The 15,988-nt window shown below is 36.2% G+C and overlaps 3 protein-coding genes across 5 annotated transcripts in view; all 3 read right to left on the reverse strand.

Annotated features, from left to right (window-relative positions):
- Window positions 1-879: 879 nt before the first annotated feature.
- LOC134819596 (dual specificity mitogen-activated protein kinase kinase 3-like) lies at window positions 880-4,741 on the reverse strand. Its single transcript, XM_063829611.1, has 6 exons — window positions 3,554-4,741; window positions 3,061-3,384; window positions 2,774-2,858; window positions 2,462-2,565; window positions 2,161-2,287; window positions 880-2,000 (listed from the first exon to the last, which is right to left on the reverse strand). The coding sequence occupies exons 1-6, from the start codon at window positions 3,795-3,797 to the stop codon at window positions 1,820-1,822; spliced, it is 1,065 nt and encodes a 354-aa protein (XP_063685681.1). The 5' UTR covers window positions 3,798-4,741; the 3' UTR covers window positions 880-1,819.
- On the reverse strand, window positions 4,289-4,738 carry LOC134820136 (zinc finger protein 593-like). Its single transcript, XM_063830358.1, has one exon. It carries the CDS (start codon window positions 4,736-4,738, stop codon window positions 4,289-4,291), a length of 450 nt encoding a protein of 149 aa, XP_063686428.1.
- A 5,573-nt stretch (window positions 4,742-10,314) lies between the features above and the next one.
- Window positions 10,315-15,988, reverse strand: part of LOC134819598 (calcium/calmodulin-dependent protein kinase type 1-like) — a 39,014-nt gene continuing 33,340 nt past the window's right edge. For 2 of the 3 annotated variants that reach the window (XM_063829615.1, XM_063829614.1), the window contains exons 5-10: window positions 13,569-13,730; window positions 12,592-12,692; window positions 12,283-12,358; window positions 11,951-12,142; window positions 11,766-11,853; window positions 10,315-11,566 (exon numbers count right to left, since the gene is read on the reverse strand). In XM_063829615.1, the coding sequence (XP_063685685.1) occupies window positions 11,462-11,566; window positions 11,766-11,853; window positions 11,951-12,142; window positions 12,283-12,358; window positions 12,592-12,692; window positions 13,569-13,730 (724 nt within the window). In that variant the 3' untranslated portion in view covers window positions 10,315-11,461. Of the gene's footprint in view, window positions 11,567-11,765; window positions 11,854-11,950; window positions 12,143-12,282; window positions 12,359-12,591; window positions 12,693-13,394; window positions 13,410-13,568; window positions 13,731-15,988 lie in introns of all 3 variants that reach the window. The other variant, XM_063829613.1, reaches the window with a different exon arrangement.

A 15,988-nucleotide genomic window follows, 5' to 3' on the forward strand; every position in this document is an offset into this window, starting at 1 on the left:
GTTGTAATCAACTAGAGGCAGGGAGGCAGTTGTAATCAACTAGAGGCAGGGAGGCAGTTGTAATCAACTAGAGGCAGGGAGGCAGTTGTAATCAACTAGAGGCAGGGAGGCAGTTGTAATCAACTAGAGGCAGGGAGGCAGTTGTAATCAACTAGAGGCAGGGAGGCAGTTGTAATAAACTAGAGGCAGGGAGGCAGTTGTAATAAACTAGAAGCAGGGAGGCAGTTATAATCAACTAGAAGCAGGGAGGCAGTTGTAATAAACTAGAGGCAGGGAGGCAGTTGTAATCAACTAGAGGCAGGGAGGCAGTTGTAATCAACTAGAGGCAGGGAGGCAGTTGTAATCAACTAGAGGCAGGGAGGCAGTTGTAATAAACTAGAGGCAGGGAGGCAGTTATAATAAACTAGAGGCAGGGAGGCAGTTGTAATAAACTAGAGGCAGGGAGGCAGTTGTAATAAACTAGAGGCAGGGAGGCAGTTGTAATCAACTAGAAGCATGGAGGCAGTTGTAATCAACTAGAGGCAGGGAGGCAGTTGTAATAAACTAGAAGCAGGGAGGCAGTTGTAATAAACTAGAGGCAGGGAGGCAGTTGTAATAAATTAGAGACAGGCTAGGGTGGCAATTGTAGTAAGCAGTTGTAAGGCAATCATAATACCGCGACCGTGTCTTTCAATTTTAGTGCATTACGACCTTATCATTACTAGACTAGTAGTTTTATATTATACGAGTAACTATATTATCAATATTTGATACTATGGAAACCAACCATAATACTATCATGGACATTGGACATGGTATCGGCTTCTAATTGATTAACCATGAAACAAATATTTGAACAGTATCGTCTGCACTGTTAGAAAGATAAATAAAACAAGCAAATTTTAGGAATCGAAATAAATAATCATTATATTCGAACGCCAGATTGCCAATTTAGCAGCTAAACTTAAGCAACATATAATTTTTACAATGCTCAACTTAATAACGCAAAATACAAACTGAAAAGTTTCTTCATTGTAAGACTCATAGTTCAAAATGACTTAATTAAATCTGTTTGCACTTCCATAAATTTTGATTTATCTAAACTCACTAAAAGTTGTTTTAAAATACTTTAATCTACGGACTGCTGAAAAATTATTAAATAAACCTCTAGTCTACTTTAAAGATTCTGACTGCAGGGAAGTGTTAAAAACAATTAAGAAATCGTTAAATTTATCATCATTATTATATTATTATTTACATACCATCGAATCCAAATTCAACCCATAGCAGCCCAAAATATCGCGTATTGAATCCTTAAAAATACCGATCATACTTTGTTTAAAAATAATTTTCAGTTATCACGGCAACCTGAGCCTAAGCCCCGCTTAAAGTTGCAACAGTGAACACACTGTAATTATTCCACAGAAAATAAGATTTAACAGCCATCACCTTCATCATGTATGTAACACGAATAGCAACTGTTCCACACAATAATGAATAGCGTTATAAATTGCACAGCGTTATTGAAAAGCTTCCAATGTACGGCTTAAGTAAATTGAAAAGTATGGTTTATCATCCAACAGAATGAAGTGTAAATACAGTCCTAATTTAGGCGATTTAACAAAAACGTAACGTAATTTTAGAAAAAAGTGAAAATTATTACTTTTACAACTAAAAATATAAATTATAAGAATTTAAAAATAATGCTAACAATTTTAGAATGGCAAGCATGAAGATTGAACTTTTGTATTTTCAAATTGATCGTGGTACGATTTTACTGTTTATCATAATACTGTATCAATTTATTCCTAAATTAAAGTGAGTAAGGATCGTCACAGGTCTAATTTTTGGTCAAATTGTTGTACCATTCAGCGACCTGTTTCTCTAGAATAATCTCTCGCATGGATATGAACTTGTGCTTCATGATGTAGAACCTGCCGTTCTTAACTTTCGGGTACATCCGCTCATCCGGGTCTTTCTTCAGGCATTGGGCTATAAAGTCGGCTAGGTTTGGTTCGTAACTGAAGATTATTTGATTTTGGAATAGTAGTAAAAGATTAAACTTATTTCGGACGACTAAGCTCATTTTAAAATCACATTAAATAATTTTCAGATATGCTGGCCCCACTAATTTTATAGAAAAATTCTACAAAAACCAACCATACAGACACAAAAACTCACGCGGGATCAGATTTAGCAAGATACGGTGGTTCCTGTTTTAGTATCTTAGCCATCAGGTCGAACTGTGCTTTCATATCCTTACTGGCAAAGGGATGCTTCCTGGTGGCCAACTCCAGTGCAGACACACCTGTAATTTTACAGTTAGTTACAACTTACGGTATATAAAACATAGTTTGCCGTCGCATATCGTATTATAATTACTATATTACAGGGAAAATAATTGATTTGGTATTCCCGGTATTTGAGACTAAATTTTAAATAGATAGAAGCCGGAATTGGTACACTTTTCATTTTGGCATACCTAAGCTCCAGATATCTGCGGTGCAATCAAATTTAGCCTCATTCTTCTTATCATCACAGTCTATTCTTTCAGGAGCAGCGTAACAGCTCGTTATAGTGGGATCACTAAAGGGGAACAACACGTTATTCAATGTTTTAAACAATGACTCGTTTATTGGTATGCAGGGACGACGGAAATCATGATATCTGATTTCATTTACAATCACTGGGTCGAAACGCAAGGTTGTCTTCTCTCAGACCTTAAAAGCAACGATAATTCTGAAGAAAAAACGATTAGATGATTAAATCGGCTAGACCTACTTTAAGCAATTACCTAAAGCAATAAGAATTATAGAGATATCCCGATCCATCAAAATCTGATAGCTTTATTTGTCCCTCAGTGCCCAGCAAAATGTTCGCTGACATGATAGAGTTTGTCAATTATCAGTGGAGTTAGAATTTAGATAGCATATTCAATATTCACGAAGTCACACAGGACCAAAGCAAAGCAGAGACATTACATTTAGACCAATTCTGTCGAATTCTTATCTAAGAGATAAAATATCAGAGTCTCATAGTTTGCTGGCGACTTAATGGATTATCTAAGTTAATGTCACTGACCTGGCTTGACGTCTCTGTGAATTATCTTCTTGTCTTTCAAGTACACCAGAGCGTGTGATATACTGTAACAAAGAGTGGCCAGCACTTTAGCAGGGATGAGGGTATCTTTCTTTAAACAGATTTGGAGTATTTTTGCAAAACAAGTCTCCATTTTCTCCATACAAATGAAGGCTTCACCGCACATTTCGAAGTAACCATAGAGAGTAATGATGTTACTGTGTCCTCTTAGTTTTCGAAGATGTTCTATGTCACGAGTTACTTTCGTCTTTTTGTCCAGCTCATTCAGTTGGCCTAATCTCGTTTTCTTGAGAGCCATGACAGTATCTGCAAATATTCTGATATTAACAAATTTTTTATGGAAACATCAAAAATCAGCTACTTTACCATAAAAGCTAAGGCAATACAAGACAAGCTTCACCTGCTAGCATCAAATTTGCCAGAAGAGAACTCATGGATGTCACTTTGTATTACAAAGAAAGATAAAGGCACTTACCCGACTTTATGTGCTTGTAACATTCTACTGTGCTATTACCACCCTTGCCAAGGAGAAGGGGTTCTTGACGCTCAAAGTGATCCAAGGAAACGCCTTTAAAATTCCTGTCATTAATTTTCAGAGAATTTATATCTCCTTTTGAGGTGTATCGACGCTCATTGTAATAACGTTCAGTAATAGATTCGATTGGAATTGCCCCAAAAGTTCCATGATTACTTTTAGGTCTTGATCGTGAACCATTCATTTCTAATGCTCATAATGTGTTCCTAATAGAGGAATGAATTTGTTAAATCATCATCAACGATAAAATAAGGAAAAATGCAGATTAGAATATTGTTTCTTAAATTTATTGACTTCTGCAAAGAATTGGTCAGCAACAGAGTGTGAGATGTATGGGATCCTTGTCTGTTATAGGAAATGGCGGGACTACTGCAATGGTAAGGTAACATTCATCACAGATCATGAACCATAGCCCATAATCAATTTTACACTTATTACTGATGTTATGTCGATGAAATTGGCTAGATCTTTCTAAAAGTAATGACACTATCCCCTGTAAGATAATAAATAATTTGAACCAACACAAGTCAACAATTTTATAAAGGAGGGTGAGTCAGTATATAAAAATTGCGACAAGAAACTGAATTTAAATATTCAATTTTGATTGACTCAAAAGTTTCAGAAGATATCAAATAACACCCATCATCGAAAAGAATAAATTAGCCTGAATTTAATTTAGTTCATAACAGTAGATGACTCCAACTGGTTTTGTAATTCTTGGACCTGATCTTTATGTTGAGTAGTCATCAGACCTAAATGAATAGGATACACTGGAGCTTCGGGTGTGGTATAACTTCCTAATCCAGCAGCCTTGTCAGCTTCAGCATGTGAGTACTGTGGTTCTGATAGGTATTTAATACGCTTTTTGTGAGGTTTGGATCTTTCGTGCCTTACCAGATCTCCAGGATTCATAAAATATCTGTCACATGGCATACAGAAATGTTCACCCTTGCCAACTTTATCATAATCACGTTTCTCCAGCTGTTTGACTAGTGCTGGTGTGGCTTTAATGATATTTGCTGAAATCTGATCAACGTCTGTTGCTCTACATCTGGTTCGTTTGGCTTTCTTCTGATCTAAAACTCTGTGATGATGGCGCTTCTTTGCATACTTTCCATTAGACATCCTGCAATAAAACGGTAAGATATGGTTTTAAGATCAATAAAATCAGATTTATAATCTACGTTTTCATCAAATAAACTCACATAGTACACCAACTGTTTGACCGGAAATGCTGGAAAAATATTGGTGAAATAAGCTACAAGTTCATATCTAAAGAGGCCAACAAAAATAAGTCCTTAAAATTCTCCAACATGAGCATGTTATTTTAAGCCAGTTTCGAATTAACAGTTGATGAGTAAGGCCACATATTTAAAACATATATAGCAATATTATAGTTTGAATGTTTCATAGCATATTGGGGCTGTACATGCAGCATGAAGACAAATGGAGTCGAAAATAGTGTAAGCGGGCAATAATTTATTATTTGCAGAACTAATGAGAACTGTGAAATGCAAGGATGTGCAGACTGAGCCAGTTCTTCTTCCAGTTGATGGTCTAGAGTTACCAAAGGGAACAGTCCTAGGAGACCAAGCCAGGCTGGACATTTCTGCAAGATCGATTTGGAATGCTTCAGAGAGGGCATATTTTGATGTAAGGGTATTTCATGCCCCAGCCCCCTCCAATGCAAGCAAATCGATCCCAGCAATGTACCTGTCCCATGAAAATGAGAAAAAGCGATGTTACAATGCAAGGGTTCTTGAAGTGGAGAAAGGAAGCTTCACACCTTTAGTGTTCTCGACTTCTGGTGGAATGGGTGGTGAAGCTGAGAGACTGGTCAAGAAGCTGGCCAGTAAGATGGAGTACCACACTGGCCAGAGGTACTCAGACGCTGTAGGATACATTAGAAAGCGCCTTCGCTTTGAAATCCTTAGAACAACAGTGATTTCTCTCCGTGGAGACAGAGGTACGAGAAAAAACATTGTTGATATAAACAGTCTAGATCTTAACTTGGAGCCACAAGGCCAAGGGTAATTTTTGATTGTTAAGGGAATTTTTTGAATTCTTAAAGGGTTGATTTTATATAGGGTCACTGCTATTATTAAACTAAGCTCAGTTAATGTAAGAGCCGCTTTAGAAAGCACTGGAGTTCATCTCCAGGATTAAATTATATCGAGTTATACGATTTAGCTATAAGGCGGTTTATAAATGTTGTGTTTATTTTATGTTTTATTATCATTATATTATGTGTATGGACACGTTCATTGAAGTTTGAGGATATTGGTAAATATTAGTGACCCTACTAAATGGCACGATGATGTAAAATGTGTCACACTATAAAACTATATAAACCCTCAATGGTTAGGATAATCGTTTCATCCTCTAGATAAACTTTGTCGCATAACGATATCTTTATCAGACAATAAGATATCGTTTAAATGCGGCCGGCAGTGAGTTGTAAACTTTGTCACACTATAAAAACGTGACAGAGTTTATATGGACCCCTTGTTGCCGTGCTTGACCAAATTTTCGAATTTCAAATTTATAGGATAGTTGCATATGACTATTATCTACATATTTAGCGACTTTTTTCGTTAAATGGTAGCACCATGTAAACTCCGTCACACATTTAAGAAATTTATATGAGGGATGTTTATGACATCCTGACAAGAAATGCCGAATAGTCTAGCATTATTTTGTGAGCTGAATGTGTTTGGAATTGTTCACATATTTCATTGTTATAGGCAAATACAAATACAGAAGGCAGAAATAGGTAAATTTAGTCACATAAATTTGTATGATATCTCAACATGTGTGAAATTGAGTAAATATTAGTATACCAACTTAAACACCCTATATTACGTACTATGGATCAATTAACAATATTTCAACCATACGCCGGTCATATAAATTATTATATGGCAGTGATATGTTAACATTGGCAAAATTTCAACACCTGAACAGGGTAAAAATTTGTGAATTTCGTCACAAAAAAAATATTATAACTTTATTTGCTCCGTGTTGGCAAAATAACTAATTTATCGACATAGTGATGGTGATAAAGTAACATTATATACTAATTGAGGTATTATATATATGATTCTTCAAAATAGGGGCAAGAAATGTAAATTTCGTCACATCAGCCATAGCATTAGTTAGATAGATTTTCTTTCATATCAACTGCCCTTATTATAGCTAGAATGGATTTATACAGGAAATATAGAAACCCATGCCCATTTTTCATCACATTGAAATTATACTGTTGGGGCAGGAAAAGTAAATTTTGTCACATTTCGGTAAATTAGTGATATCAAACTCAGCATTGTTAAACTTGGGTTCTGATTTGTTGAAAAATAACCAACCAATAATTCCTGGAAGAAAATTGAATTTTAACTGAGGTATGGTTCTTTAAAATAGGGGCAAGAAATGTAAATTTCGTTACATACGTCATTTTAAAATTTAGATAGATTTTCTTTCATATCAATAGTCCTTATTATAGTTAGAATGGATTTATACAGGAAATATAGAAACCCATGCCAATTTTTCATCACATTGAAATTATACTGTTGGGGCAGGAAAAGTAAATTTCGTCACATTTCAGTAACTTAGTAAAATTAAACTCAGCATTGTTAAACTTGAGTTCTATTTTTCTAAACAATAACCAACCAATAATTCCTGGAAGAATATTGAATTCTAACCGAGGTATGGTTCTTCAAAATAGGGTCAAGAAATGTAAATTTTGTCACATACGAGTACGTCATTGTAAAATTTAGATACAATTTCTTTCACGTGAACAGTCCTAATTACAGTCCGAAATGATTAATACAGAGATACAGGAAATATAAAAACCCCTGCCCATTTTATAATGTATGTAATATGTTAATCACAGACTATTTCATTCTATAATCATTGTTTCCAAATTTAACCTATTTATGATGTCTTATCATTTTGTGACGATGTTTACATCAACTGCCCTATACTTGAATCAACTGTATCCGTGTATCGTCCTTATATAGAGTTTTCCCGCAAAATTTAACTTATTTACGATGTCGTATCATTTTGTGACGATGTTTACATCAACTGCCCTATACTTGAATCAACTGTATCCGTGTATCGTCCTTATATAGAGTTTTCCCGCAAAATGTAACCTATTTACGATGTCGTATCATTTTGTGACGATGTTTACATCAACTGCCCTATACTTGAACCAACTGTATCCGTATACTGTCCTTATATAGAGTTTTCCCGCAAAATGTAACCTATTTACGATGTCGTATCATTTTGTGACGATGTTTACATCAACTGCCCTATACTTGAATAAACTGTCTCCGTGTATCGTCCTTATATAGATTTTCCCCGCAAAATGTAACCTATTTACGATGTCGTATCATTTTGTGACGATGTTTACATCAACTGCCCTATACTTGAATCAACTGTATCCGTGTATCGTCCTTATATAGAGTTTTCCCGCCTTCCAAACCAAAATCAGATATAAATGATTTCGGAAATTCACCCAGAATTTCAAACTCCATATAATGTGACTATGTGACAGAATTTACATCATTTCCTAATAACCAAGTGCATGTATTAGCTAACTTTTCAAAACAAGTTCATATTTTAGCCTTTTAGGGCTATGATTGGCAGAAGAACCATCAAATAATGAGTTGAAAGGGTTTTGAGGACACCTCACAGTAGAAAAGAGGTCTCGTATTCTGAGTGTGACAAAGTTTACGAAATATTGCCTTAAAGCCGTTCGATCCGTGCCCTTTAACCAATGTTGTATCACAATTGTTAGATTGACCTAATCTACTATATTTCAGACCAAGGAATGATAATTGGGCAGCTATGGTAAACAATGTCACAAAAATGTGACATTTTTTACATTATAGTGCCTAAAAGCAATACATTTTATTTCTGAGCAGTGCATATGGGAGTATGGGTCACGTGGCTAATGTTCTGAACTTATGAACACGCTAGATTAATAGATGCTAAAATTAAGCCACTATCGTCGAAAACGCTATTTTAGAAATTTACCAATATCCTCAAACTTCAATGAACGTGTCCGTATATTGTTTGAATAGTTTTATATTTTTAGTTAGTTTGGTAATGTTATAATATTCTTGATGTCAACTGTTTTATAGCGTGAATATTCTGTTATTCTAACAGCACCGTCAATATAATATAGTGTATTTTCCGAATTGCAGAATTTTTTGATAGGAAGATTAAAGCGGTTGACCAATTTTTCCCCAACACACAACATTTAATAGGCTTCCAATTAGGTCAACAATGATATATTTGAAGCACACGAAAATTGTTTGATGGGACACTAAATAGTAGATTTGGGTAATCAAAAGTATCATCCTTCAACGTGAAAAGTAATCTAAGGGATCGTTCACAATTTTTAACCCCCTCCCATAAAATTATACACTAGCGTAATCGTTGAAACAAGCCACAACGAAGTAGCCTATCGTATGAGGATAGCGTTCATATTATATATATCAGTAAAGCGCTCGATTTTAGCACGCCAATAACAAATTAAATGAACATCGAAGACTTGCAAACAAAGCGTAATTTATCATGCATCATCTTTACTGGGCGGCGCTTGCAGCCTGTCATTCCACTGCAAATCTCTATGATAATGAACATGATTATGAACATAAATTTAATAGCTTGGGGTCCCCAGGTAGCATCATATGTCATTTTAATTAATTTTTTGATTCATGTTTCGTATCCAAATATCAAATATCGGCGGCGCGCGCTTCGCGCGCGAAAAGTGGCATGCAACTTGCTCTAACCAGAGCCCTCTCGCTTGCAGTAGCGCGCGACCGCGCTTGTGAAACAAGCGCGTCACGCAGTACGCGTAGGCACATGGCTATGTGAAGCATGCAACGTATGTCAATTAATTTTATATACATAACAACATTATCAAAAATGTAAATTAAGGACTTAATTCTTATTTTATCATTACACATTAGCTGTTGATAATATAATAACAAAAATCAAAAGCAATAAAATTAATCGTTTACTTCGTTTTTTGTGTTCATAAACACTGATTTGTGTTCATAAACACCGATTAAAAATTTGTAAAGCTATGCACTACTAGGCCGCGTGGTAAAATTGCACTGTGAACGAAGAGAAGAAAAATATTGCGTTTGAGAGAGCGCAGCCTAACCATGCACGAATTCATAATAATTCGAATCACCATTATAAAACATGACATCCGTGGCCTGTGGCCGGGCATGATGCATTACCAAATTGCAAACGTTGCCTGGCCCGACACGCGCGCCCCTCCCTGTGCACTGCGAGACGAAGCATAAATCAGATGTTATTATAAGTCACGCCACTAGAAGGGATGTAAGCAGTAAGGGGTTGACATTGTCCGTGTCAGCCTATATGCACGGCGCCAATATCCTCCCCCGCAACAACTAATAGTAATAGCTATGTCCTCGAGTAAACGGCTACGAGTACGTCAGCACTCAGCAGCCAGGAATTAGACAATAAGATACGGCCACTGATTATTAAACCAACGTCGATCATAATTTCTATTTCTCTCTCGATGATTTAAGCGGACATACAACTTTAAACTTGTCTTTCATCAACATGTGCACCATGCATGGTATAATATACTATTTGATCAGACGATGGCTTAAATTGAATTAAGAATTTTCTTCATACTTTTTTAGACAAGTTAAAATGCTGTGTTTGAAATTTATGATAAAACAAAATCTGCCTATGTCTTTACAAATTCAATTGGTGAAACAGGCTGTGTAAACTTGATGTTGATATTGAACAACGTCTATTTTCTTACTATTTACTCACTTTAAAGAATTCTAACCATGGGTATTTTTACATGTTTAGCTGGTTTAGAACTTGATGAAAGTTCTGCAAAACTTATCTGCCTACCGAGGTGATAATCTTAAAACGGTACTTAACCAGAAGATAAGCACTTGCTTAAGTTACCACATACCAACATGTGTGCTAATGGGACTGCAAACAGTTTTGGTACCGGTAGAGCAGTTAAGAGGCACAGGTGACTAGGTCTGAGAAGCTTGGAAATAAAGCCCGTGAAACATGATTTTGAAATATATATAAAGGGGGGATGTTCCTTTTACTAATTACTCATGAATATCCAACTGCTATTAACAAGAGGCTTAGATTTGGGGTTCTAGTCTATAAATTCGGTTTGAGCACGGTAAGATCATGCAGTGATTAGGTAATGAGATGATTATGCCAACTAATATGACTTTGAGTTTAAGTAAACAGTATTAATAATAACAACCTAACGTTGGTATTAACCAGAGAGTCCCAAAAAGAAAAAAAGCATGCCATACTATTTTACATAATGATTATAACTGTAGCATATCAATATCATATCCATAGCCTTTATTTTCAATATAACTAAACTTTCTATAACGTTAAATATAACTTTGTACATCTTTTGTCCGATTTATTATATTAGCTAAATACACATTAGTACGTAAATTTCCCAAAATAATTTCAGCACATGACCTAAGGATCAAAAAGAGGTATTTAAGGATACAAACCAAAAACAGTGTGATATAATCTAAATCAAACAAAGTCAAGCAAATTAAACTGTAAATCGCCACCACAATATTATGGCAACTTAATAAATCTCTCTCAGAAATAACTGCAAAGCTCAAAACAGCCAAATTTCAGGTATCTCCAGGTATGGAATGTGTTTGATGATAATGACAAACTCCGAATCAGAATAATAGGATCTCTCCAACATAGCTTCCTCGAAACGGGACGCTATAAGTAACAAACTCAAAATATTAGGTATCTTGGTGCATAATCTCTCATCTTTTTCTTCCAAAGTTCGGGAAGTTTCTAGGCACTTCCGGGACTGCCGGTGGAGTCTTCTGATGCGATCGATTTGTGGATCAGTCCCATGTTTTTCATTCGATTTACCGCGGTGGTGGCAGTAATAGCGTTCTGAAGAAGCGGACTATTATTAGCTTTCGTGTTGTTACTTTAAAAGAATTTTTTGTTTCGACGAGTTTTCTGATTGTAACAGTTTAACAAGATTTTGCAGGGTTTCAAGCTTTCGTTTCTGCAGAAAACATAATTGTAGGGTTAAATGCAGAATTGTATAATAAAAAATGGTGTTGAACATTCCGCTAATCTACTATACCTTCCACTTTGCTTTGAGTAGTGTCTTCTTCATCATCTCACTGACAGTGCCATGGATATTCACATCACTCTGGTCCGTTCCGGCAATCCTGAATGGAAAAAAGATAACATTTCTACCACACAAGTTTTCGTCAAATCTTACATCAGCTGCCAGATATTAATCAAACAGGATACAAGGTGACATACCATTCATGTTTAAGTCCATCAGCGCAGCTGTATCGCTTTGTTGGATCAACAGTCATAAAAAATCTGACGAACTCCTTAGCACTCTCAGATATTTCGTCCCAATATGGACTGTCGAACTCATATTCTCCCCTCATAATCTGAGCAAAGAGTGTCGCATCGTTTTCATCATAAAACGGAGGATATCCGCACAGTCTGAAATGTATGAAATGTGTAAAGCATACATTTTAACATTTTCATGAATCAAGCTAATTGAAGATCAATGGTTGTAATGAATGGTTTATCTACTAACAAAGAATTCTAAAAGTAGATAAGAATATCTATTAATCACTCACAAAATATAGGCGATGACTCCGATTGACCAGCAGTCGACCTCTTTACCATAATGCTTACCCATTAACACCTCCGGTGCTAAAATAATCAAATATTAGGACGGAATAAAATATTATATTACATCAATATCAGACCACGATTAAAGTTAGTGGGTCAGTAAGAATATTAAGGCTATCAATTAAAATGGAATTATACAGACTATTTATTTATTATACCCTTATATTGAAAAATATAAATTTCCTATGTAGTCACTGGTAGAATATCATATCCTGTTTAAGATTAAAATTCCTGTAAGTCCGCAACACACTAACCTACATAACCGGGTGTACCACAGGCAGTTGCCATAGCTTCCGTACCTTCCATTTTACTCAAACCGAAATCACTGATCATCAACCGCGACTGCTCTGTTTCACTTGAAAATGAGTGTTTGTTTACTTTAATCGTATTGCAAAAATTAGAGATTTGATTTTAAAGCTTCAATAATACTGAGAAACCCACGCGAGAAAATTTGGATTATATTTAGAGCTCCTTTTTCGATAGACGCATGGTTAAGTAGCTATACATTTTCCTTGCCCTTTAAAAAGACCTATCAAAGGTTGATGAGGTTAATACTGTAAAAATATGATACATTTTTAACCACCCTCCCCGTTTTTAATCAGTTTTATTCATAGTTATCGTGTTAAAAGTACACTAGCGTAGTCATTTTGAAACCACCTCCCCCTCAGCGATTACGTAACATATGAACGACTCCTAAAATTAGAGGAAGCTAGTTCGCCAAATATGGTCGATCCTAGATGTAACGGATTAAAACACACCAAATATAATAAGTTCAGCTAAAAACTGAATTCGTTGAAAGAGAGGCTTTTTAGTGGGCGTGATGTGTGTAAAGCCACTCATTTAATGACTTACAATAACAAAATGCTGAACAAGTGACTGATACTAGTTTCGAGTGACTGGAAGTCCGCCTTAGGGACAGGAGTCCAGAAACAGGCAGCGGCTGTTAAAAGGGGCAACACAAAAATGCTTAAAGTTAAGAAACAAAACCCGGACTTAATGAGTAGGATAATTCAAATTTAGTTACCTTAACAAAACTTAAAAGTTTTGTCATACTTACTTTTCATCTAAGTAACTGTAATGGTGGTATATTCACATTTTTGAACACATAAAAACATACAATACACAAATTACACATATTTTTAAAATATGAAACATCACGATCCGGAACTATCATACTATGCAATGTAACAATCTACCAAGCCCTCAATAAAAATATTTAATAAAAACTCACTCTTGATATAGGAGATTCTCGGGTTTGAGATCCCTGTGAACAATGCCCAATTCGTGTAGGTAATGGACGGCGATCAGGATTTGTTTCACACATTCACTTGCATCTTTTTCAGAGTAACTTCCTCGTTCAACGATCCTATCGAACAACTCTCCGCCAGTAACCCTGAACGTTGTATTGATAATCAAGTAGTACACAACAATAATTTGCAGGATGGTTTTGTGCTAGTCGATTTGCCCATGTTTCAATTTGCCCATGTTTTTAAAGATGTTATTCAAGGCAACTTATAATAGTACATTTAACAGTACTTGAATCATTAATCTCATCGTAAGGTTACTTATACATAATTGATTTGATGACCTAACCTGCCGTATCATATCATCGAATATATCAACATTATATTTATTTATTAGTCATAAACAGTGGCGTAACGTTAGTGGCTGATTTAACTTGGCGCCCCCCGGCGGCTCGAAAAAGTCGCCCAATTTTCAGTGGCGTAACTCTGCCCCCTAAAATTATTTGTGTCCCTAAAAAAAAAAAAAAAGGTCGGGTACGTTTTTTTGGCGCCCCCTACAGCTTTTTAGCGCCCCTGGAGCAAAAAAGTGCCCCAAAAATTTTTTTCACACCGACTGAGCGCTAAATTGGACAGGGGAATACACCAATAAGGCGTTATTTTCAGTGAGAGGTCATAAAATTCAAGAAAAAACCTAGGGGCGACTTTTCGTTGAGAAAGGGCGCCTTTTTGGCGCCCCCTGAGGGTGGCCGGGGCAGCGTTACGCCACTGGTCATAAATGAATTGAATCGACAAGACATGATAGATGTGATCGATCGATATATATCGCGCGATCGACTGGCCAAGCGCAGCAAACGAATATAATATATAATTTAAGCCGCGCGCCCAAGAATCGTCGTTTCTGTACCTTTACATGTTCCGCGCGCTCCATTCAGTTTGAATTTGAGCGGCCCAATTTCAATAACCTTCAGATCGATCACAGCAACGGGATTGAAAACTACTACTAGGCTACAACAGTACAACCGGCTACCATTTTATTGGGAATGTATGGATTGAATATTGAATATATCAAGAAAGCAATATTCTGAAGAACCTTGTGACGCATGGATGGCTTTAGAAGTTCCCGATTTTAATATCCACTTAACACCTCCCGGCTGATTCCGTTTTCAACTAGTATATGCTATTTTTGTTAAGTTTGAGTACACTTTTTGTGCAAGAAGTTTCCAGCTGTTCAGTTTCAGAACTTTGCAGATTGGGTCTGAGACTTCATTTTTAAGGACAAGCCGGCAGTGCTAAAATAAAAACCACGAATTTGTAACAAACAGGAAATCACAAAAAATCATCTGCATTTATTTGGGATATCTTGTGGCTAACATGTGACATGGTTTGATCGTGGTATTATGATTGGGCAGTCTACTCTGAGCCTACGAGACAGCTATCATTTGCTGCTCAGAGACCCTAACTAGACGGTGCACAATGCGTTAACATACCCAGCCTCAATAATAGACATTAGACTTATAATTTACACATGTTCTGAACCACAATTTCCATGTCTCACAACTCATGTACCATGGTCACGTGGTCCACTATCTATAACCCCACATAACCTCTTAAATCTCCCAAAACTCCACAGAACTCCTATTTCCTATACCTTTAGACGACACAGAGACGACAGGTCCTGACATACCGACTCGCTCACTCTCTCGCCCACTACAAACTCATGATTAGTATCAATAGCCCTGCCAACTCCAGGATAATCTACCTCCTCCGTAATTAATTAAGACCTCTAATTAACTGTAGCGGTCACTGTCGAGCATGAGCCGCTCGGCTTACCAGTCAGGAGGGGAGGACCAATGTAATATTGACAATACAATTCTTCTATTTACGCTGCAGTATATAGCAATATAATATATATATATATATAGTATATTATAGCAATATACATAGCTACACATATATATAATACATATATAATACAGGTGGGCCTAAAGTCAGTACACATACGTTGGGGCTTATTTTTCAGTTACTGAATTGAAATAATTTTGTTCTGAATGACTTTCTATCATCACTAATTCGAGGAATATATCAAATAAAATAACAATGTTCGTTTTTTCCCAATGAATGTTAATTTTCTCGATTTCCAGATATTTTAAATGATTGTAATGCAAAGTCAAATTGTAGTGCATTGTTTTTGGCCGATTTACAGCTAGATAACATATAGCTTGCCACAGTACCACGATAGCTAGTGAGATGACAAACAATACAATCCTGCCAGGACATTCTCGTTACACTGTGTATCAGCCCGCTGTTATTTTATCATGTAATTATACCATATATCAGAGAAAGAAGATGTGAAGTGAAGGTAGTGTGTTTTGTTCCCTCACCAGAGACATAATGCACACAGCTGATA

Source organism: Bolinopsis microptera, chromosome 8 (genome assembly GCF_026151205.1).
Source record: "Bolinopsis microptera isolate Bmic1 chromosome 8, MBARI_Bmic_1.0, whole genome shotgun sequence".
Lineage (NCBI taxonomy): Eukaryota > Metazoa > Ctenophora > Tentaculata > Lobata > Bolinopsidae > Bolinopsis > Bolinopsis microptera.

Coding starts and splice junctions, on each gene's coding strand:
- LOC134820136 (XM_063830358.1), bottom strand. CDS start 4,738: ATGTCTAATGGAAAGTATGCAAAGAAGCGCCATCATCACAGAGTTTTA.
- LOC134819596 (XM_063829611.1), bottom strand. CDS start 3,797: ATGAATGGTTCACGATCAAGACCTAAAAGTAATCATGGAACTTTTGGG. Junction 2,566..2,773: donor TATAATTCTTATTGCTTTAG/GTAATTGCTTAA, acceptor GTTCCCCTTTAG/TGATCCCACTATAACGAGCT. Junction 2,001..2,160: donor CTTGCTAAATCTGATCCCGC/GTGAGTTTTTGT, acceptor AATAATCTTCAG/TTACGAACCAAACCTAGCCG.